Here is a 23,972-nt window from a genome sequence, read left to right as displayed (position 1 = left end):
AGAAAATAGTAAATTAGGGCCTATTTGATCAGCTAGAGGTTACGAAACTATGAAAGGGCTCGTAGAGTTTGGGAGTGTAAAAGTTGTATTATAAAAGTTGGCATGTTTGGATTAGATATAGCTTTTAAATTTGGACTTTTCAAATTTAACGAACTGAAAGATCTAAGTAGCTAAAGGAAGTAGTGGCGAGCAAGAGCATAAAAACTCAGGATAAAATAGCTTATGGATTGTAAAAGCTAGCATATTTGAATCAGGTACCTTTTCAAAGCCACATTCCATAACCTATAGTTGCTCCAAATCAGGCTGAATCAGGACAATCTCAATGAGATAGTTTCTACAGTATTAATTAGGTGTAGTGTAAACAAAACAATGATGTGCCCATGGTGGAGGAGTAGGAAGGAAATTATTTTTCATCTAAGAAACTATATGCCGTGAGAAGGAAAAAAAAAGGTGATAAGAAAAGGAAATGAGAGAGAATAGAGTGAATTGCATATTTGTTTGGGAATTTATGTTCTTTAAAAACCATTCACCGTGAATTTAGTTTTTTTAATATCTATGGTCCTGTTTGGATACGCTTCTCCTAGCCACGCTTGGTTTATAATTTAAGCGAAGATTTTCTCGCTTCTCGCTTTTCACTTCCTGTAGTTCAAATCTCTAAAGCGGCTTATCATATAAGCGAGAATCGGTGGAAATAAGCAAACGCTTGAGATTCTCGCTTATTTCCACCGATAAGCCGTTTATAAGTGGAAACAAATGGGGACTATATAACAAACGGATGCACAAGCGAACGATGCTGTGGTATTGGAGGAAGCGAGGACTTGGAGTCAGGCTAGCTTCCTAGTTGATGCGCCTTAGGATACCTTAGGTGGTAGTGTTTCATTCTGAGGGGTGTTGTTTGCATCCCCAAATGATTTTTTCCCACTTTTTGCGTGGTCGTGTATCGTGGTTGTACATGTTCAAACTTCTCTTCTTCTTAATGAAAAATGTGCCATGCACGTCTTAAAAAAAGTGTCTATATGACATCGTAAGTGCGAAAACTAATTGCTAACATGTAATGTCCGTCTTTCATATTTGCAAAATACATTTAAAACTGCATAACACCTATGCAATTATTTGCTGTATTTTCTACAAAGTTTCACCTTATGCTTTCTGAGTACTTCACCATTCACTAATAGAAAAAAAAAGTGCAACCGGTTTATTTGGTGGATTCAGATTGCTAAAAGAGTGTATGTAACATGGGAGTGCAAATGCCGGTATCAGTTCGAGCAATGCGCTTTCATTAAGAAGACTAGATCTGACGGTGGAAAATGGTTTTCTGATTTTCATAAGTTGAAGAAACAAGCAAATGGACTTCGAGCATTCGAGGAAGTTTTGCCCTTTTTCCCGTGAAAAAACACGCCTACCCTCGCCGCCGCCCCCCCGAATGCGAAACCCCCACGAACGAGGCGTAATCCGGAAAAAGAAAAAAAACCAGCACCATCTCCATGCTCCATTCCCGTTTCGATCGAGGAAATCCGCAAAAATAGGGCGAGGCAGGGCCGGTCTCGTCTCCCCCGGTTCCGCGGCCCCGGCAGTCTCCCCGAGATCCCGTCAGCCATGGACGGGCTCCTGTCCAAGCTCCGCAACCTGGACGCCTACCCCAAGGTGAACGAGGACTTCTACAGCCGCACCCTCTCGGGCGGCATCATCACGCTCGCATCCTCCGTCGTCATGCTCCTCCTCTTCGTCTCCGAACTCCGTACGCCTCCCGCTCTTTCCTTCCCTCCTCCCTCCCGAGCCTCGAATCCCGATCCAGTCCGGACGGTTAGGTTTTGACCGTCGCTGATGCTAGATGCGGGCGCGCCAGCGATGGGTCGTCCATGGCGTTCTTCCGGGGATGTGTCGAGATCTTGTGGCGCAGTTAAGAGGGTTAGTGGATCGGATGGACACGCCAACACGTAGTTTGGTTGATGAGAGTGGAATTGAGCTGATTATGCGATATAGTGTTCACATTACCTCGAATCTATTACATTTCACGAGTAATCAGAAAGTTGAGAAGGTTCCTCTGTTGTTTCCGCTGTGTTTGGTAAATCGGATGGAGGAAATTATGCGAAATTCCTGATCCATTTATGCTGATGCAACATGTTGAAAATTGCCGCTACCAATTCCAATTCTGCACACGCAATTCCTAGCTCCATTATAATTTTGAGGTTATAAGGCAGACTATCTTTTGTTGACTGCTTTGCTAAGTTCGACTACGTTTTCCATCACTTGAATCGATCGCAAGGCTAGCCAAAGTATCAATGTTACCTACTTAGTATTTACCATACTTGATATTGACCTGTAAATGTTTTGTCATGCAGGATTATATCTTCATGCAGTCACAGAGACAACATTAAGGGTGGATACCTCAAGGGGAGAAAAGCTACGCATAAATGTAACGTATAGCTTTAATTCAAGATTCTTTGGTTTCCTGTAATTCTCGTTATATTTTCAAACCGTTGCATTGTCTGTTTACCAACTGTTCACAAACGGCCAAAGAACAACTGCTTTATTTGCTTGCAATTTGTTCATTCCTTTCTCGTACATTTTCTGTTGATTATTGTATTTTCCGACCTTGAACCGTATCTTTCTGCAACTTGATTTTTACTGGTAGTTTTGACCTTCTGATCTGTACTAATTTAACTTGGACAATTATTGACATCTACCTTTGTCTGATGCCAAAAAATGCAGTTTGATGTCACCTTCCCAGCCCTTCAGTGTTCTATAATTAGTCTTGATGCAATGGACATCAGTGGGCAAGAGCACCTTGATGTGGTATGCATTTGTGTACTGTCATTGTTGCTTGAGATATTTCTTTCTAGAGATTTTAGCTGTTATAAATTATGTCTAAATGATGGTTGTTGGCTTGCAGTAACTAACTTGTTCCGGTGTAATGCTCTTATGCAGAAACATGATATATTCAAGCAGCGAATTGATCCCCAAGGCAATGTTATTGCGACTAGACAAGATGCTGTTGGTGGGATGAAGGTCAGATTAAAGCTTGTGCTGTTCATAGTTGCACTTAAAGCCTGTAGAGTATAGAACAACATTGTTTTGAAATCACGTGTCGAAACAATCACAAATCTGAAATATTAAGAATTTTTGTTCTGTACATGGAACTATTCTAGTTTCATAGCATGCTAATGATGATTTGTTCTGCACCTGTCATCTGATCTAGCACCTTGATATGTCACATAGTATTATTGGGTTCATAAGTAAGTAACTTGTCTTGCTTTGTGTTGTTCAAATCCCAACAGGTTTTGTCATAACTAAAGATGCATGTTTCCCTCCCTTTTTGTAACAGATGGAAAAGCCCTTACAACATCATGGTGGGAGGCTTGAACATAATGAAACCTATTGTGGCTCTTGCTATGGTGCACAAGAAGTATGTTTTTTAAAATTTCATGATAAAAATTTCATCTCTGACCATTTATACAATTGCGTTACGCCGTTACCGCCTTTTTGTATTGCAGAGTAACTTTGGACTTCAATAATGCATTAATTTATTTTCTATTTTTCATTTTAGTTCTGATCTCTATAATTTACCTTTCTGAGACCTGTAAATGAGCTTCTTCACCATTTCTATCTTTTCTTTGGAAAGACGACTTCATGTCAGTTGATGCCAACCAGTTTACCATGTTATAACTGTTGTCATGTGAAGATTTTGATGTGAATAATGTAGCCTCATGTTTTAGTCCTATACTCCTATGGATTACAGTTACGGAGAAAGAGGCACACCTGACGTCACGTATATTTGTGTGGGCCTAATCATTCAGTTTTGTTTGAGCACCTTTTCATTTCGCTTACTCTACAACAAAATTACAGGACTACGTTGAAACCTGTTGCCTTTACTCCATTTGCTTGATATTTTCTGGGGATATCATTTAAGATTTGTAATCTAACCTATGCCTTACGTTGACCAGTGTTTTCTTTTCAGTTGTAAGAATTTCAAAGCTTTTTCTTCTTTTAGTTGTATCTCATTTAGATGAATCAGATTGTTATGTGATGCAACCTGGACTGAATGTCTCTCCTAATTGAATGTAGTCTGATGATCAATGTTGTAACACGTGTGAAGATGTCCGGGAAGCATACAGGAAAAAAGGTTGGGGTGTATCAAATCCAGATCTGCTTGACCAGGTACAGCCATCTATTCTGAGTTATAACCACCTGCAACATGTGTAACATAAGATGCACTTTGCGTAACCCTTGTTTCCTTTACCTTCGAGGAAATTATCTTGTCTAATGTGCTTTGTTCTGTAGTGCAAAAGGGAGGGCTTCCTTCAAAGCATAAAGGATGAAGAAGGTGAAGGATGCAATATTTATGGTTTCATTGAAGTTAACAAGGTTGCTGGGAATTTCCACTTTGCTCCTGGAAAAAGCTTCCAGCAGTCTAATGTGCATGTGCATGACTTGCTTCCATTCCAGAAGGACAGTTTCAATGTAATCATACTTGAGGAAATCCACAAATGGTTTTTATAGCTGTGAATTCTGACAGGAAAATTATTGTTCTCTCACCAGCATTCTTGCACAACATTAACTATTTCTTTGATACCTGCCAGGTTAGCCATAAGATAAATAAGTTAAGTTTTGGAGAACACTTTCCTGGTGTGGTTAATCCCCTTGACAGGTAGCTTCCTTTTCTTCAAATATTATTAATTTCCTCATATGCTGTTTCCTGGGTTTCTTACAAAGTGAGATTATCCCCTAAGAAAACCTTAGTGGTAATCTAACATTGTTTTTTTACTTGTAAAATGCGTAGGGCGCAATGGGTGCAGCACTCATCATATGGAATGTATCAATACTTCATCAAGGTTTGTCCTATCCTTGGATTAATCAGAACAAGTATAGGAACTTTTTGTTGTGTTGCCAGTTCCATTGCTCGTTTTCTTTTAATTCTTCTACTTGCAGCAAGAGTGAAGTAAGAATAATCATTATTTTTTCCTTTCCAGGTTGTTCCCACTGTCTACACTGACATAAATGATCGCATCATCCTCTCAAATCAGGTCAGTTCTTTCTCCTTTCTGTGGTTAAGCATTCTCATGATAGCTGGTGTGTATACATGTATTTAAATGATTTTAAAGTGTTCCTTAAGATGCTGTTACTCATTACCGCAGTTCTCTGTGACGGAACATTTTAGAAGTAGTGAGGGTGGTCGGATACAAGCTCTTCCTGGCGTGTTTTTCTTCTATGACCTTTCCCCAATCAAGGTACTATCTTGAGGAATTTAAATTCAACAGTGCTATTGAAGATAGATCATGCTGGGCTGATCTGGTTTTCTTTTTTAGTACAATTGTTTGATTTCGCTTATTGTCCTTTAGTAATAGGGTTACATTTTTTATTTTAGTATTTAAACATGCATTTTGCGTGGGCACTTTTTAGTACATGAGTATAATTTGGCACCAATGGCTTTTGCAGGTCACATTCACAGAGCAACATGTGTCATTCTTGCACTTCTTAACCAATGTTTGTGCAATTGTTGGTGGTAATGTTCCTTGTGTCCTTCATTTATGCTAACTAGCCATTCTCTTATTCGCCCTTTCCTGTATAGCTCTGTTTATTAACTGCTAATGATTTATTCGAACATTTGACATTTTAAACATGGTTTTTTCCACTTCGATGGCCTACCTTCTAAATCTGTGTTGCATCGCAAAATGTGGTTGCTGATATAGACATATAGCTGAAGCTGGTAAACAACAGCTGAAACTAAACACAAATCTGGCTGCTGATTCTTCTATCTATATTTATTGAGACTATTTCCAGCTTGTTGCCAAGCTTATCGCCGTGGACCGGTTGGAGCATTGAACTTCGGGAGTCGTTGAAACTCCCGTCGTGACCTGGGTTTGAAGCACGGCACCTTCTTATAACAAAGCCGGGGGGAGTCTCCCTCCGTGGTTGTTTTTTAAAAGATTCCTGACTTGTTTATTAAACATAAGGATTATTCTTGAATCATGAACTGAATATGCAAACTTTGTTATAGTCATGCTTGGCTATCTAAAGCTGGAACTTTTAGGATTGAACAAAGCCTTCTTGATGTGCAGGTGTCTTCACCGTTTCTGGAATTATAGATTCATTTGTATACCATGGCCAGAGAGCAATCAAGAAGAAGATGGAAATTGGCAAATTCAACTGAGTCACAAAGTGTCACCTTCCTATTGCTGCTGCTAATTCCATTTTCAGAGCTTCCTTTGGAAGAGCTCTAGCTGTGGGAAGACTACAGAGCAAGGCTGCTCCAAGCTCTTGGTGCACTTTCTGACTTGCATAGTTTAGAAACAACTGCTCATTGAATATCGCTTGGTGTTCTTGCTTGCTTCCCGCAGAAGATGCCAGGAAGCAAAATGATCAGGTTGTACACTTTGCTGTTACTCTGCTCCAGCAAATGGAACATTTTCAGAGGCGCTCCATTTTTGTATGCTCTAGTCTGACAGGAAAACATTTTAATTTTGTGAGCTGGTGTTTGTACCATTGTAAATTTGTGTAAGTGGGCACAAGCCTCTATGTAGGATTTTTTGGGGGTGCAATTCTATTATCTGTAACATGTTAATTTTCCTGGATTTTATAGATTTCACAGATAAGATTCAAAATGTAAAGACCATTTCAAGGAAAGAAAATCTGATCTTTAACCATGGGTTTTGGTTTTCGTTCTGTACTGAGTGTGCAAGACTAGATTCTGAGTTGAGCAGAGCATGGCTAGAAGTCACCAAGTCGATGAACATTGCATTAGACACTCAAGCTGATTAGGTAATGACGGGGATGAAAATAAGGAACCTTAAAGTATGCCCATTAGCTCTTAATACGTTTATGCCAACTGAAATTTACGGTTGTAAATAATAGGTTGACCAACGCGGGTTTCAAGTTTCAGTCTTCAGACACCAGCCAACGTTGGCCTAGTAACTCCAAGATAGGAAGCGGAATACGCCTTCCAGCGCCGAAAACGCTCCACAGGATCTCGCTTTCATCGAATCCTCTCTTCAACGTCCGCACAAAACAAACTCCATCTCGTCCCTCACCTGTCACCGCTGCCGTCCCACCAACCGCCGCACCACGGCCGCCGCCGCTGCAGCCATGCACGGCCGCCGCCACCTCGCGGCCTCCCTGGCACGGGCCCTGACCCAGGCCCCCTCCCGCTCCATCTCCTCCACTCCATCGCTCCTCCAAACCCTTGAATCGTCCGTGCCCTCGCCTCCGTCCGGCCCTCCATCGGCGGGGCGGCTCGCGGAGCTGCGCGCGCGGCTGCAGGCGGACGCGCCGTCGCTGGGGGACTTCACGTACTCGGTGGAGGTGGGGACGCGGAAGCGCCCGCTGCCCAAGCCCAAGTGGATGAAGGAGACCGTGCCGGGGGGCGCCAAGTACGCGGCCATCAAGGCCAAGCTGCGGGAGCTGAAGCTGCACACCGTCTGCGAGGAGGCGCGGTGCCCCAACCTCGGCGAGTGCTGGTCCGGCGGCGAGACCGGCACCGCCACCGCCACGATTATGATCCTGGGGGACACCTGCACGCGCGGCTGCAGGTAAGAGATTCATCATGCTCATTTTACTGCCTATTTCCATCTTTCCAATATCGTTGACAGATGCTTGGATGCTTAGGAGTGCAGTTTGAGATCTTCTTGCGTTATATCCGGATTCTGTATATTAGAATGTGCTATCCACAATTCACTTGCTTTTGTATGCTAGACATCTAGAGTAACACGTTGCAGTGCACTATACTTTAGCTGTTTGAATTCAGGATCTGATTTTGCATCCTCACATATGTCAGCTGTTTCTTCTGGATCTTGTAGATACTTTTATACTGCTCTTGATGTGAATTAGCGGATCTTAGCTGTTGTGTCGCAATGAATGTTATCAACTCTAAATTTACAAACACATAGACAGTACACTGTTGTTCTATCTAGTGATAGACTTGTAAGAATGGATGCTTTCTATATGTAGCAATTCTATAGAAAATCTGCTTATTCTATTGTGTGTGTGATGATGTCCAATTACAGGGAACCTGCAGTTTTTGTTGTTTAGGTACATAATTTTAGCTGCTTCATGGATACTTTTGTTTTTTTAGAAACAAGGTTTCCCTGCTTTATTTCTGCGAAACAAAGCAAATAGTTCGGGTTTACAGCTCATGAAGCGTATTTGAGGCGCGCCCGCCTTCATGGATACTTTTGTTTTGTGTGAGCCTGCATGACAAGGATGCGATTTCTTGTTGTTTGTGTCTTTGTGATTTAGATTCACCTTTTGGAGAAATGAGCTTAAGGCCTATATTTAGTTGCTTGCTGATTTGAGAAATTACCAATTTGCAGATTCTGTAATGTCAAGACATCTCGAACTCCCCCTCCACCAGATCCTGATGAGCCTTCCAATGTTGCTCAAGCTATTGCCTCATGGGGCCTTGAATATATAGTCATCACAAGTGTTGACCGGGACGATTTACCTGATCAGGGCAGTGGCCACTTTGCTGAAACAGTACAGAAGTTAAAGGCTTTGAAGCCAGAAATGCTTATTGAAGCACTTGGTAAGAGACATGGTCCTCACTGTACTGCTTTGTTACCTGCATGTTCACATGGTGTCGATCATCTGCCCTCTGTGAAATTACTATATTAACCATTCCATATCTTGTGCTCTTATACTACTAATTTTGCAGTACCTGATTTCTGTGGAGACCCAAGCTGTGTAGAGAAGGTTGCAACTTCTGGGTTGCATGTTTTTGCACACAACATTGAAACAGTGGAAGAGCTGCAAAGAAGTGTCCGTGACCATCGTGCAAATTTCAAACAATCTATAGATGTTTTGAAGATGGCAAAAGAGTATGCTCCTCCTGGTACTCTTACAAAGACATCAATAATGCTGGGTTGTGGGGAGACTCCGGATCAGGTTATTAGCACCATGGAAAAAGTTCGGGCTGCTGGTGTTGATGTTATAACATTTGGCCAGTACATGAGGCCATCAAAACGTCACATGCCTGTTTCTGAGTATGTCACACCTGAAGCTTTTGAGAAGTATCGGGCCCTTGGTGTTGAAATGGTATGTCCATGCTCCTGCATACTTCCTTATAATGGAGTGTCCTTTTATCTGACCTTTTTAGCTGTTCTTGTTTTTTCCCCATATTACCTTTCCTTTTAGCTTTCAGATTCTACAGAACATGTATCACCAACCACAATTCCTGTGCTTCATCTTATACATCACAAACCAATTTTCAGCCATAACATTAAGTTGCAACGTCTACCAAACATAAACTATTTCGACAATAATGTCTTTTTTAGATTGTTAGACTTTATTGGTTGGCAATGCGGAACTGCTGTGCGCAAAGAAGTAAGCATGAATAGAATGTCCATCACTTTGTTTCAATGTACGAAATAGCGGGCTATAGTGCCGCTTTCGTGCCGCTATAGCGGTTGGGCGACCGTGCCACTTGGATAAGGCACTTTACAGCGCTATTGCTGCTATGGCAGCTAAAGCGGGAATTAGCGGCGCTAAACTGCTTAGTGACTGACGTCATTTAGCGCCGCTATGCCTGAATCTGCTATCTCTCCACCATGCTTGCGGCCACCCGAGGTCCTCTCTAGCCGCCAGCTCTGCTCGTGCCACCCACCTCTGATCCTGTGTGTCATCGTTGCCTAATGCGTGGCCATAGCTCACAGAACCTTGGGTTGGTCTGCTGCAGCAAGCAAGTGCTCAAAGTCTCAAACCATAGGAGAACGCGAGGTGGGGAGGGAGCAGCAGGCCGGCTGCAGGAGAGCGCGAGCTGGGGAGGGAGCAGCAGGCCGGCAGCAGGAGAGCGCGAGCTGGGGAGGGAGCAGCGGCTGGGAAGCGTGAGGCTGTGGAGTGAGGAAGGAGCAGCGGTAGCCAGAATGGATGGGAGCCGCCAGCAGGAAGTGCCATGGGATTAGGGTAGGCAGGGAGGAAGGGGATGTGGAGATGGGGAAGTTCACGTGGGCTTGCACATCTCAGTCAGCAGGGGAGGATTTTGGGCCATCTATTTCTCATTTGGGCCTTCGTATTTGTTGTAGTTGTTAACCTTTTTTTCCTTTTCTTAATTAGTCCGCTAATTGGATTAGCGGATGCTAAAGCATGCTATAGCAGCTCTTAGCGTTTTATCAGCACCTCCGCTAACTATCATAGCCCGCAATTTCGTACATTGCTTTTTTTTACTATCATTGCTAACCCGAACGTAATTGTCCTAGAGTAATGAAGATCTAGGAACTTACATTTTTCATGTATTCTTCCAGAGTGCTTCATTTGCAAAGTTGCTTATTATCGTTGTCCCTTTTGGTCCAGAATCCGTCACTGTTGCGAGCTCTAAGTGTGTTATCATATTTCACATTGCATATATTTTGCTGAGACTGCTGACAATTATGACTCGTTCTTGATTCTTAAATTTCAGGGATTCCGTTATGTTGCATCTGGACCAATGGTTCGATCTTCATACAAAGCTGGTGAATTCTACATCAAAGCTATGATCGAAGCTGATCGAGCAAAAACATCCCCTGCAGACTTGAGTTCATAATTGACAGTACATCCATCCCTTAACATTGGTATGCTGCAAATAAGCTCCTCACTGTTTCCTAGCCGGAAGAACATGTTGATTTGTGCCACCGTTGCAAGAATGTATTTTTGTCAAGAGAATAATTGGTGCCGGTTCCTTACTTCGTTTTGTGCCATTTCAGCATTTCTTCATACATACACGCTCCGCCGTTTTCTTTGAAGAGGTGAAAACTATTTGCTGTAACATTATATTTAGACCACGGCCTCCTGTGTATTTTGATTGTACAGAAAGTGAATACAGGGCTTGGGCTTGCTGTGTCAGTGGTGGCCGGTACAATCATCCAATCTGCTGTGTATCATAACAGGAGATGGCACCTGCCGTAGTGCAGAGTCCCTGCTGATGCACTGTTTGCTGGGAGACAACTAGGCCATCTTTTGTGCGGTCAACATGGCAAGACCCTGCCATTGGCCCATATACATGAATGATTGGAGTATTGTTCACCATTCATGAGATGGCATGGTGCCTTGCCCCAGTGGAAAAGGAGCTGACCACTGCTGCAATTATGCTAGGAACATGTAGTGGAATGTGCTGTCATCATTAACTGAATTTGTCAACATCCCATTCAGCACAGGCTCCAGGGTCAATCGAGCACTAGAAGGAGCACTCGCCCTCGCATCTGCGTGTTCCCTGGCTGTGCAGCTCCCCCATCCCTACTCGGTGCTGGAACTTGTGAGCACGAATCACCGGTAGCACACATTCAACAATATCCCCAGAAGGAAAAGGCGCCAAGACTGCATCTAAATTCTAAACTAACCCGCTGGCTAGTAAACAAGGCACGCGTGAGCTATGCCCGAGGTGTACTGCATCTAGCATCCGCCCGTCCTCATCTGCTTATCTGAATGACGTACCGGATCCGATTCATATGCGCGCAGGCTTTCCCCGTACGACTCCGTCCGGTTGGCCGGGTTAAAGCTATCGCGCAGTATTAAACTGGACGATCCATCAGATCATCTTCAGTGCTGGTGGTTATCAGCGAAGCGAACGCATGTGCCCAAGTGGGAGGGAAAAAAGCGTTCGAACCCATAATCAACCATATCGGCCTCGCCATTTGGCGCGACGCGTCCTTATCTGCCCATATACGCTGATCGGGTCATCGGGGCACCGCGCCACCGCCGCCGGCCACTCTTGTGCCTCCTCTACGGCCAAAGGCAAACCACCCTTGACGGTTGACGCGCCCAAGGGTTCACCCCGGAGCTGGAGAGCCGTCGGATCGCCGCCGCCGAGAACCCGACCACAAAAGTCGAATCGCAGCCCGCGACTCGGCTCCCTGGAGAAAAGCGGGGGCCGTCTCGACGAGCACCGAGCAGGCGAGCACCCGCGCGCGTCTGCCTGCCTATATATTTGGGGCCGCGCATGCAACTCCTACACCTGCTCCCAGCTCAGTTCAGCGTTCACACGACTGACGCAGCTGATCGATCGTGGCAGCTAACTAGCTAGTGCGTCACCGCCCACCGCGTTCTTGTTCACTCGTCGCTGATGGAGAGCCTGCGCGGGCAGCCGAGCCTCGAGCTCGGAGTCAAGGTCGTCAGGGTGGCCGGCCTGGACCAGGCGGATCACCAGCTGGATGGCGGCGGCCGCGGCGCCCTCTTCGTGAGGTACTACGTCCCGGCGGGCGACGGGCGGCGGCGGCTTCGCGTGGACACGCGGGAGGTCCCGTTCCCTTGCGGCTGCGGCGGCGGGGACCCGTCCTGGGGCGACCTCGTGCGCTTCGAGCGCTGGGGCGCCGAGCGCGGCGCGGCGCCGGGTGGTGCGGGGATCGCGTTCGAGCTGCGCTGGAGGCCGCGGCCCTCTTCGCCGTCCGGGCTGGCGGCGGCGCTGCTGGGGGCCGCCGGCACGCGGAGGCGGCGGGCGTCGCGGGTGCTGGCGCGCGCGGAGCTCGCGTGGCCGGAGGACGCGGCGGCGGAGAGGTGGCTGGCGCTCTCGCCGGCGGGCCGCGAGCTGGGCGGGGGGAAGGCGCCTAGGCTGCTGGTCGAGGTCACCACCGTCCGCGCCGCCGCTGCCGGTGGTGGAGCGAAGGGGACGAAGAGACCTGGTTGCAGGAACGAGTGCTGCGGCGCCGGCGAGCGCTGCGGGCAGTGCGGGTGGGTCGGGAACGAGGAGGACATGTTCCTCGCGGCAACGTTCAGTCACTAGCCGGCTTCGCAGCAACACTGTAACTTGATAAACTTATTATCTTAGGTTGGGGGAAAAAATTTAAAGGCAAGTGTAACCGGTCTAGCTTGCTCCAAATTTTGAGGATTTGAGACGAACTCAAGCATGAATGTGAAGTTTTATTTGACCATCTATCTGATTTGGTAGAAATGTAGAATCATATATGACGTTTGGCCTTTCTTCTCTGTCCGTGGCTCTTGTGCACCGACGAAAGTACCATTGCGGGCTTGCGGCGCCCCTCGCAGCTCCTTCGGCTGCCATGGCGCCGCTTTGCCTTACTTTCAAGCCGCCTCAACAGCATGCTGGCCCTCAAACGACATTTGACACCCTCCAGCAATATCAGTTTTTGCGACAGTAAATTATGTTTCAAAGGGTGCACGTTCAGATACACTCTATTCAACGAAATGACTTACAAAATATTGAACACGCACAATAACTTTTGAGGACGTTGCGTTATGTCTCTGCAATTGGGGAATTAGATTTTAAGAATTGTCAAGTGTTTCATTTTTCAATTCTTGAGTGCGTGAGAGAATAAAAATTGTAAAAAAAGTCATAGGGAGCGTAGAATTAGGAATAAAATTGAGAAAAGGAACAGAAAGTGGTTGCATGGGCCCTAATGGGCTGACAGGCGTTGTGGTTCGGTTCAGTCAAAGTCATACGCAGACCAGGCGAGTGCGCGGCCTATCAGTAGCTCAGGCTCTCAGCCCACTGGCCCATAAATAAATCGTCGAAGCCTGAATGCCACCGTTGTTGGCCAGGGGATGCAAAGCGCGCCCAGAGAGTATCGCTGAAGGGATGGATATTTTCCTTTCTATCGCCTTAACGACGGCCCACGAGCGGATGCGGTCGTCTTTCTCCTTTGCACCGATGCTGATGCTGAGTTTTGGGCCTCACAAGAAAAACATAAAATTGACTAACTCGGTGTTTACATATCTGCCCATGTTCTATACGAGCACGTTCTTGTTACATAAAAGTGTATATAAGAGAGTGGACAAATGGAGGAAACATTGTCTATGGAGATTGTCAGATATAAATAATAGAATACCACTAAAAACGGCATGGGAGATGGTTTGCCTACCAAAACAAGAGGGGGCCTTGGGGTTATTAATTTGTAGACACAAAATAAAGCTATGATGTTGAAGAATCTCCACAAATTCTTTAATAGGGTTGACATTCTTCGGGTCCAGCTAGTTTGGGAAAAATATTACAGCAACGGTCATCTAGCTAATCATGTTAAAAAGGGATTCTTTTGGTGGAAGGATGTCCTTAAACTTCTCGATAAATATAAAGGATTAGCGATAGTAATAATTCAAGACGGGAAGACCTGTTCTCTTTGGAATGATCTTTGGAATGGAAGAGTTCCTTGCCAAGCTTTCCCTCAATTATTCTCCTTCACGAAGAAACAACACATCACAATTAGTAAAAGTCAGGAAATTTCAGAGTTGAACCAACTTTTTCATCTACCCCTCTCAGGCATGGCCACAGATCAGTTTGCTGTTCTAGCTGATGACTTGGAAAGTTTGCATCTCATTGGTGAACTAGATGTTTGGACATACATTCGGGGATATGGTATGTTCTCTTCGCAAAAAGTGTATAAACATTTGACTTGGCAAAGGCACGTTCGCCTGGTTTTCTTTTGGCTCTGGAAGTCCTAGTGCTTAAGGACCGACTTAGTACACGAAACATATTGAAAAGGAAGAACATGGTCTTGCCTTCCTATGACTGTATCCTATGTGTGTCTGGAGGAGAGGAAACTCTATCATTTACTTCTTGGATGTTCTTTTGTCCAAGAATGTTGGATAAACTTGGAGCTTTTCATCAATACTGACATAGAACCTTATAAGGTTCTCTCCAACTTCAAAACCCAGTTACAGGTGCCATTCTTTATATAAATAATTATCATCATGTGTTGGAGCATTTAGATGGCATACAATGATTTGATCTTCAAAGGGATTTTATCTTCAATTCAAAACTGCATGGAACGCTTCAGGTCGATCTTTACTCTGGTTATTCTGCGAGTGGAATGCTTCAGGTCGATCTTTACTCTGGTTATTCTGCGAGTAAAGGAGGCTTGAAATCTACCAATGTCCTTCCAAGTGTGTGAAAACGCACACCGCGTACCCAAACAGCGTCCGCAACGTCGAGGACCCATGCGAACATTCACTCGCGTCTGGATTCTTGAGCCGCTGGATCCGCGCCGTAACTTGCATGCTCTGCGTCAACCTCGATCTCAATCAGTACGTGCATTACCAGAAACAATCTTAAATGAGATCTGGATAGATACTTCTCCCCTAGTGGGTCAAGGCATGCATCCAAATTAGTTTAAGGTTAATGCATGATGCCCTTGGTGCCGTTGCATGCTCCAAAAAAACTCGTGCGGATTCCTTAGATTATGATCTGTCTCTTATAAAAAAAAAGAAGATGCTAGGAAAGAAGATGCCCGCGTCAAGTGCTCAGCGCAAAAGTTTAGCTAATTAGTTAGTTGCATTATTTTACTGGCGTTGCCATCCCATCTGATGATATAAAAAGCTAAGTAAGCATCAAGATTAGACTGATCATCTCAGTCCAAACTAATAAGATGACGCTCTGGCCCTCGTCTTTGTGTCCTCATCCTCTTTGGCTGCAGCTCAGGGCTCCCTGATGCTAGCTGCTCTCCTACCAAGCCTGTCAGTTCGAAGGGTCAAACCTTCAATGGAGTCTCATGGTCGTGGATGAGATCAGATTTTTCTTAGAAAAAAAAAGGTTATAGGAATTGATATTATTACTTCCTACTAATTCTTGGAATCTATCTAAACAAATATAAACGCGTGATGGTGGCTAACGCGAAACTGTATGCAAGTATACTTATCATCTGTATCTGACACTCCACCTTATAAGTGCTCCCAAACATCCCCTTATAATAAGGACTTTCGAAGCGAATTGGAGAGAGATCTATAGGGTTCATCTATATCCATAAGACTATGAGTCGACTAAAGAAGAATACATAAAATAAATATTTATCCTCGCTCTTTGATATATATACGTTGGTTATATATAACTATGTTGGTCTAAAGATTCCCGAGCTTTATACCCTATATACGTATGGTAATTAGTGTATCATAAAACTCTCCTCTCCATCCACTAATAATTACAGGTCCCCTCCAGGCTTTGTTTCAGAACAAGGAAGGGATTGAGGTGAAAATTAGTTCATTTTTCCACAATATTGAGGTATGTGTTTATCTAAACAAACGCCCTAGTGGGGCTTTCACTTGAAAGAGGTTGTTGATTATTTTTTTCACTCGTTGGCACATGTTCTTTTAGATTAGGTGATGGTGATTACCCTAATAAGAAGATGGTGCTATCTCCAATTGGAAATACATGTCATTTAGGACACCGATGTGGTTTATATGGTGAAACTTTGACTAGCAATATGTATGAAAATATCACATCTCAAACCAAGATAATAAATATCTTGGAACTATTTTTCATGGTGAATCTACTAACATCTATCTTATATTGTCAAATTATTTATTCTGTATATATTAATGGCCAAAATTTAAGAACTTTGATAGGTACTCCCTCCGTTCCAAATTATAGGTCGTTTTGACTTTTCTAGATACATAAATATTATTAGCATCTAGACATAGTGTATGTCTAAGTGCATAATAAAGTTTATGAATCTAATAAAGTCAAAACGACCTATAATTTGGGACGGAGGAAGTAAGAAGTACTAGTTCAATTATAGAAAAAGCTTCGTTTGCGTTAGCATAGTATAGCCGTTCCCAACGTCCTATATATACCTTTCAACCCTAGAAAAGAAGTCCTCAAAATATGTTCTCACATATGTCAGCCAGATTGGACGTATCTGAGTTTTGACATATAATACTAAAACAATATCATCGTGCGATCTACGTGCATACTTTAAAATTTCGAGCAGCCACATACAACAGTTGGCATGTATCTAATTACCTGAATCAGATAGCTACATACTTTTTTTTTTACGAACAGATAGCTACATACTTGCGCAATACTAACTTTTATTTCCTCTTGAATTTGTTTGGGACTAGGGAGATAGGATTTGATCCTGGGTCGGATATAGTAGCTTAGTGAAAGAAGGCTGGCATGTACTTTCTCCGTTCCAAATTGTAAATTGTTTTAGCTTTTCTAGGTGCATAGTTTTTGCTATGCACCTAGATATAGTGCATACCTAGATGCATAATAATATCTATGAATTTAAAAAATCTAAAACGACCTACAATTTAAAATGGGGAAGTAGGTACACATTGACCATTCTACTCCACAGACGAGGGCATTTGGGGCGACGTACAAGGCTTTCACGACAAAACCGATATGGCATCATGACTAGAGCGAAGCAGACGTTCTTTAGTTAGTTTGGTTCTACGTGGTGCAGCATGTTCATCTAGGTTAATAATTCGAATAACTGACTCGTCAAAAGCACTCATGTATTTTTTTTCTAAATTTATTCAAAAAAAAATAATAACGATATTGTGTCCATATTATATAGTTGGAGCCAACTTTTGTGACCGCCGTACGCCACCACGCTGTAGAGGCCGAGCTCGAGCACTCCCGCTGTTGCAACGCAGAGTTGGAGGAGAGGCTCTAGCAGCTGACTGCCGTGGGCCAGGCATCACCAGGAGCCATGAGGTCGTCAGCACGGGGCTTCGTCCGCCGGTACCCTAGTCTTGTGGCAAGGTCGGAGACGGTCGAGCATCAAGCAAAGCCATCGACGCTGCCGTGGAGTCTCGCCACTTGGCCGCTGGCAATGTGCGTGCGAGCATAACACCCACAACCTGCTCGATAAAATGTGTGAGAACGAGGAAGCTAAGAAAGGGATGAGACAAGAGATGTCGAGTCAGCTATCACGTCATTGCTAGTTGCACACGTATGTGGAGGAGTATGCACTGAAAGCGCCTTCAGTACCGGTTTCTAACTCCGTTTAATACTGATTGTGCAACCGGTATGCTACTTCGGTACTAAGGGGGTCTTTAATATCAGGTCAAATAATCGGTACTAAAGGGAGCCTTTAGTACTGGTTATTTATATCAAGCGATACTAAATTGGCTGCCATGTCGCGCGTGGCCAAGGCTAATTTATTACCAGTTGGCATAAACAACCCGTACTAAAAGTCTTTTTTCTTTTCTGTTTCTTTTATCATTTTCTTTTCTATTTCTTTATTCTATATTAGTATTTGTTTCCTTTACATATACTAGTACTAATACGCTAATTGTAACAGCTGCCAAGTTAGTCATCTAAGTGACTTTGGAAAATTAAAAGCAAATTAATTGGAAAAGAAAAAGAAATTGGCCGAAAAATCAAATTCGGATCAAATTTGGCCGAAATTTGAATTTTAAATTTGAAATTCAGAAAAATTCGGCAAAAATATGGAATACAAGTGTAAGAGTGATTAGAACTTAAGGATCAAAAATTTGGGACTAAAATGGTGCTAAATATCTCAGAGGAATCAAAGAAAGAAAAAGGAAAACTGAGTTTACTGTTCATCATCTGAAAATAGAATTTCAGAAAAACAGCCTCAGAGTCCATTTTGGAAATTGATTTCTGGAGAATTTTTCAAATAAGTGCACCAGGACAACTATACCATATTGAAGTATGAACCTTGGACTACAAGAATTGGGTGTTGTTGGCCAGGAATATGGAAGGGAACAATTTCGAATTGTAGCTCAAAGTCAGCACTTTGTCACTGCAAGAGACATCACTGAAATTGGTTAAGTCTGAAACCAGCCGCATAGTGTCAACTTTGGACTTGAATTCAGAGAAATGTAGATCAAAAGGGGTACTTGTTCATGAGCAAAATGGAACCTTGGGATGTTGTAGAACACTTTTAGGAAGAAGTTGGACTGAAAGAACAAGAATTGGGCCATTGAATTGGTTCACCAAGTGAGATCGACACCACTGTCAGTAACTGACGAACTGAATTTTTGTATTCAGTCAATATTCAGACAAACCCGAGCAACACTTCCAAAAATTCATCCGGTTTGATGTTTATCTCGGGGTAGAGCCAAAATAAAAGTTGGAGAGTTCGAGTTTATCTGCAACTTTGGTTAAGACACATGTGCACCGTCGGATTGGGAATCGGCCGCGGTGAAGCTCTGAAGATCACGGGCGTTAGAAGAAGAAAAGGAGGAGCGGTGATAGAGCAGCAGGACGTGTCGCCGCCGTCGTCGTCGGTCGCTTGCCAGCGCGCTTAGCTAGGCCACCTCCTCACCACATAAGCCTACGGGTAGGCCACGGTGTCGCCCATGCGCACGGTGAACGCTTGAATATCTACCGCTCCCGCGCCGCCGTCTTCACCGCCGTCCTTTTTACCGCCGCCAGCACCTCCTCTGTCAAGCACCGCCGCCGAGCAAAATTCCACCGCCACGTCTCACCTCCCGTCGATTCCTCTCGCCCACTCCTCCACAGACACCCCAGCCACACCCCAGACTAGTTGTTGTCCAACATCCATGCCGGAGTAACCGTGCTCGCCGTTGTTTCTGCCCGCCGTCGTCGCGCCGCCCGCTCACAGTGAGCACCACCTTGCGCTGCTTCCCTTCCTTCTTCAGTAGATGTAGGCAAGACCTTAGGGTCCTAGGATGGTGTAAGGGTAGTTGTTTGAGTAGGTGGTGCCGTCGTCGTGAGTAGTCACGACCGGCCGAAGGAGTCGCCGCCCGTCGCCGTGGAGGGGATGGCTCCGGCCATCTCCCGAGGAGCTGTTGCCGCGCACGGGTGCGTGAAGGTGTAGGGGTGCCGTCCTTGTCTAGCTTCGCCGCCGTTGGGGCGCCGGCCGGCGAGTCGCGCCGCCCCCTGTTGCGCGCGTGTTTTGGCGGGAGGAAGACGAAGCCTGGAGCAGCAGGCCCACACGGCAGAGAGGCGGAGGGGTGAAGGAGGCCGGGGCACGGGCGGTTGCTGGGCCGGCGCGTCGGAGGCCCAGGGAGCTGGCGCGGTCAGCCGGAAAAGAAAAAGGCCGGGGGCCCAGAGCAGCTAGCAGGCCGATCTTGCGGGAGAAGAAGAAAAGAGAGAGTAGGCCGTGGGCCGGTGGCGGGCCAGAGAAAGGGAAAGGAAAAGAGAATCGGCCCACGGGGCCCGTCAGAGGGAGAAGGGGGCCGGCGGGTAGAAAGGAATAGGGATAGGTGGGTCCGCGTCGTGGGGTCCAGTGCGCGTGAGAGAGGGTAGAGTGGGGCTGGGTGAGAAAAGTTTAGCCGGGTGTTTTTCGGGAAAATTAGATTTCCTTTAGTAAAGTAATTAGTTTAAGCCCGTTTTACACCATTTTAATCACAGAAATTTCTAGGAGTGTCCAAAATTAGTGAAACCAATTTTGTTAGGCTTATTTTATTTTCCTTTATGCATTAAAATTTTTACACCCTAGAAAAATAATAAAAATTCGGGTATTTATTTAATGCCTTCCTTTTAAGGTAATTAAATAGATACTTAATATTTATAAAATGTATAAAATATGAATAATATTTTATTAATCACAAATTATCCTTAAATCATAAGAAATTAGATTTTCAAGTTAGAAAATAATTATAACTTTTTCTAAAGATAAAAGAAAAAGCTATAAGGAGGGTTAAATAAGAAAAATAAAATTGTGGGTTAATCTTTTTGGGTTTTTGTGTGTTGGCTTACAACTTTATCGTGATAGGTTGTATAGTCCTTGTTGGCTTGCAACTTTATCATGAAGGAAAGTTGTATAGTCTTTTATTCAAAATTTTGCATTTCTAACTCCTGCATGTGTTATGCTATAGATCCCGAAGCACCAGAAGGAGAATATTGGGAATTTTCAGAAGGACCTTCGGAGTCCGAAGAAGTTTTTGAGTTAGTCCCCTGTGAAGCCTGCCCGTCAGAGAATACTAATCTTTTTAACGAACAAGGCAAGCCCCGGTGCATTTATAGCTATCTATTTTGGAGTCGTTATTTCATGTGTCCAATTATCGGTTATTTGCTATATGTATGCACTAAGTCTAGGAGTTGCTTGAAACCTATTCTTGTGTATGATCATGCCTTGTTTTAAGGACATCTTTGCCACTTGTTCAAACCTTAGAAGATACCCAAGTCTAGAATTGCTTACTTGCTTACATGCTTGGTTCACCAACCTTAAGGAAAACTTTTGAGTCATACATGTTGCTTATGAAGGATAACTTGGAAAGTTGAACGCGGACAGAAACTAGAGGTGTAGTTCTGTCTGCAAGATTAATTTGGTTAAGGCCCGATTCGTTGTCTTAACCTTTGATCAAGTGATAAGCATCTGATCACTTACTGGGTATGGGACCAGTAAAGCCCAGTAGGTTAGTAAACTCTATGATCAGGAATACTTCGTACCCGCGCTTGACGTGCTGGAGATTGGCAGGGGTGTAGCCTGAAAACTCACATGGTGATCGGGCTAGACGTGGGGTCCCATGTGGGGGTGCATCCCTGGGTCCGGGTAGTCGTATTCCTAATCATTGATTTTATTAATCGAGAGGTTGTTAGATACGATCTGGACAGTCGTATAACACTGGTGATCAGGGTATTCTCCTGCAGGATGTAATTAGATCCGGATCGCCGCAATTCTCGGTTATGAATGCACTTGATCACTGTTGAGCATCGTAGTATCAATTCATGCCATATATATACCTTTGGTTGATATTGATGTATGACTTAACAACTATGGTTGTTTTTACTTTCTGTTATCATTTAGAATGGTTAGATAATGACTTAACCCAAATAAAAGATAAAACTAAGGCATTACTCGTAGTAAGCTTTTTCGGCAAAAGTTATGTTAGCCGAACACACCCAAAAGCTGGCATGCATTCCAAAAAAAAAATTATTATATTGGTTAGTCGGGTAAGACTTGCTGAGTACCCCGTACTCAGGGTTTTTCCCCTTGTGGCTATCTTTCAGAAGCTCCACAGGAGTCTACGGAGGAGGAGACCCCGAAGCCCTAGGGTATTGACCTGAGTCTCACAATACCCTAGAGAAAAAGTTTTACCTACGCATCTTCTCCTGAACTGTTTATATTTAAATCTTAGGACCCTGTCTAACACTGCAGCACTAAGTTTGTTTCAACCTATGTCCTGTAATAACTCGTACCTTTTATATGTATGTAAAAATGTAATGTTTGTTGATATTATCCCATCGCGGATATTATCCTGATGTATGGCTATGAGACACGTCGTGGATCCTTCGAGGAGTCCTAGGGACACTCGACGGACTACCGGACTTAGGCTGTTTTAGGTGCGTTTCGGATAATTGCTGTTCCGACAGCGATTAGGCGCACTTAAACCAGCTTAAGTTGGGCGGTTCCGCCACAGCTGGTATCAGAGCCGTAGGTTGGGATAATCAACAGATATTACCTTTTAAAAACTGAGACTCTATTTTAAAATAATAAAAACAAGAGTCACAGGTGGCAGTAGTGTTAACTAGCTGATGTTGGTCACTATGCCAGCTCTTGTCCTAAGAGAGGTGGGCCAGCTACCCCTGTGCAGAACAGCAGTGCTCCTCGGCAGAATCAGATGCAGCAACCGAGGAACGGGAACCAGACCCCACAAGGCAATCAGGGGCAGCAAAGCTTTGTTCGTGGCAAGGTGAATCACGTGGAAGCCGAGACTGCTCGGGAGGCTCCAGATGTAGTGCTCGGTATGTTCTTTGTCAACTCTGCCCCCGCATCAGTTTTATTTGACTCTGGAGCATCGCATTCTTTTGTCACTAGTCACTATGTAGCAAAGCATAATTTACCCATGCATACCATGAGGCGTCATATGCTAGTGAGTTCACCTGGGGGTCAATGAAGGCTCAATACATCTGTCCACAAGTTAAACTGAGGATAATGGGTATAGAGTTTCCGGCTGATCTTATCATCCTTGAGTCCGGTGGGATCGATGTAATTCTGGGAATGAGATGGTTAGCCGCTTTTGATGCAATGATTCAGTGTGCCAAGAGGACAGTTCTGCTAACAGGTCCTGGTGGAGAGAAAGTGGAGTTTGTAGCTACTATACCTTCAGCAGCAGATTGCGCCGTTAATCAGTTGGCTGGAAGATCTTTGGAAGATATCAAAGTGGTGTGTGACTACCCGGATGTGTTCCCTGACGATTTACCAGGTATGCCACCTGACCGCGAAATTGAATTTGCTATTGATCTTTTACCTGGCACTGCACCTATCTCCAAACGTCCTTATAGAATGTCTGTTGAGCAATTAAAAGAATTGAAACAACAACTAGAGGAATTATCAGCAAAATAGTTTATTCGGCCTAGTTCATCACCATGGGGAGCACCGGTTATCTTTGTGCCAAAGAAGGACGGTACTCAGAGGATGTATGTGGATTATAGAGCACTGAACGAGGTGACCGTCAAGAACAAGTACCCATTGCCTCGCATTGAAGATTTGTTCGATCAGATGAGAGGAGCCAAGGTATTCTCCAAGATCGATTTGCGATCGGGTTATCATCAGATGAAGATCAGGCCGTCCGACATACCCAAGACCGCTTTTACTTCCAGATATGGTCTCTTCGAGTACACGGTAATGTCGTTCGGGCTGACAAATGCTCCAGCTTACTTCATGTATCTGATGAATAAGGTATTTATGGAGTACCTGGATAAGTTCGTTGTGGTGTTCATTGATGATATCATGATTTACTCCAAGAGTGAGGAAGAACATGAAGAACACTTGAGGTTAGTGCTTCAGAAGTTGAGGGAGCATCAGTTGTATGCGAAATTCAGCAAGTGTGAGTTTTGGTTGAAGGAGGTCTCTTTTCTTGGTCATATAATCTCCGATGGTGGAATTTCAGTGGATCCAGGCAAGGTTAGGGATGTCTTGAAGTGGAATCCGCCGCAGACCGTAACCGAGATTAGGAGTTTTCTCGGACTTGCAGGCTATTACCGCAGGTTCATTGAAGGATTCTCCAAGATAGTGAAGCCCCTCACTACGCTACTAGAAAAAGGAAGGGAATTCAAATGGACAGAGGCATGTCAGGCCAGTTTTGAGGAACTGAAGAAGAGGTTGACCACAGCTCCAGTATTGGTAATGCCAGATCTGCATAAAGGGTTCGACATATATTGTGATGCGTCTCGACAGGGTTTAGGCTGTGTTCTGATGCAGGAAGGTCATGTGATCGCCTATGCTTCTAGGCAATTGAGGAAACATGAGCAGAATTACCCGACTCATGATTTGGAGTTAGCCGCAGTGGTTCATGCCTTGAAGATTTGGAGACACTACATTCTGGGGACTAAGTGTCAGATCTATACTGATCACAAGAGTCTCAAGTATATCTTCACTCAGAAGGACCTTAATCTGAGACAG

At 44.3% G+C, this 23,972-nt stretch overlaps 3 protein-coding genes across 5 annotated transcripts; all 3 read left to right on the top strand.

Annotated features, from left to right (window-relative positions):
- The first annotated feature begins 1,373 nt into the window (after positions 1 to 1,373).
- On the top strand, positions 1,374 to 6,644 carry LOC117863574 (uncharacterized). 2 transcript variants are annotated; one of them, XM_034747361.2, is made up of 13 exons: positions 1,374 to 1,738; positions 2,343 to 2,416; positions 2,713 to 2,796; positions 2,929 to 3,009; positions 3,326 to 3,406; positions 4,066 to 4,158; positions 4,282 to 4,461; positions 4,581 to 4,648; positions 4,781 to 4,832; positions 4,971 to 5,024; positions 5,136 to 5,228; positions 5,437 to 5,503; positions 6,060 to 6,644. In XM_034747361.2, the coding sequence occupies exons 1-13, from the start codon at positions 1,597 to 1,599 to the stop codon at positions 6,149 to 6,151; spliced, it is 1,161 nt and encodes a 386-aa protein (XP_034603252.1). In that variant the 5' UTR covers positions 1,374 to 1,596; the 3' UTR covers positions 6,152 to 6,644. The 2 variants fall into 2 exon arrangements, with proteins under 2 accessions (XP_034603252.1, XP_072150924.1); XM_072294823.1 differs by having other exon boundaries at positions 1,705 to 1,738; positions 2,343 to 2,421.
- A 369-nt stretch (positions 6,645 to 7,013) lies between these two features.
- LOC117863575 (lipoyl synthase, mitochondrial) lies at positions 7,014 to 10,809 on the top strand. 2 transcript variants are annotated; one of them, XM_072294824.1, is made up of 5 exons: positions 7,014 to 7,526; positions 8,307 to 8,518; positions 8,648 to 9,027; positions 10,388 to 10,538; positions 10,671 to 10,809. In XM_072294824.1, exons 1-4 carry the CDS (start codon positions 7,084 to 7,086, stop codon positions 10,508 to 10,510), a joined length of 1,158 nt encoding a protein of 385 aa, XP_072150925.1. In that variant the 5' UTR covers positions 7,014 to 7,083; the 3' UTR covers positions 10,511 to 10,538; positions 10,671 to 10,809. The 2 variants fall into 2 exon arrangements, with proteins under 2 accessions (XP_072150925.1, XP_034603253.1); XM_034747362.2 differs by having other exon boundaries at positions 7,015 to 7,526; positions 10,388 to 10,809.
- Positions 10,810 to 10,958: 149 nt separating this feature from the next.
- On the top strand, positions 10,959 to 12,830 carry LOC117863576 (uncharacterized). The gene has a single exon (XM_034747363.2). It carries the CDS (start codon positions 12,026 to 12,028, stop codon positions 12,680 to 12,682), a length of 657 nt encoding a protein of 218 aa, XP_034603254.1. The 5' UTR covers positions 10,959 to 12,025; the 3' UTR covers positions 12,683 to 12,830.
- The last annotated feature ends 11,142 nt before the right edge of the window (positions 12,831 to 23,972 follow it).

The sequence above is a fragment of the Setaria viridis genome, chromosome 7 (assembly GCF_005286985.2).
Source record: "Setaria viridis chromosome 7, Setaria_viridis_v4.0, whole genome shotgun sequence".
In the NCBI taxonomy this organism is placed as follows: Eukaryota; Viridiplantae; Streptophyta; class Magnoliopsida; order Poales; family Poaceae; genus Setaria; species Setaria viridis.
The sequence above is the reverse complement of the archived record's forward strand: the minus strand, read 5'-3'. Positions and strand labels throughout refer to the sequence as shown.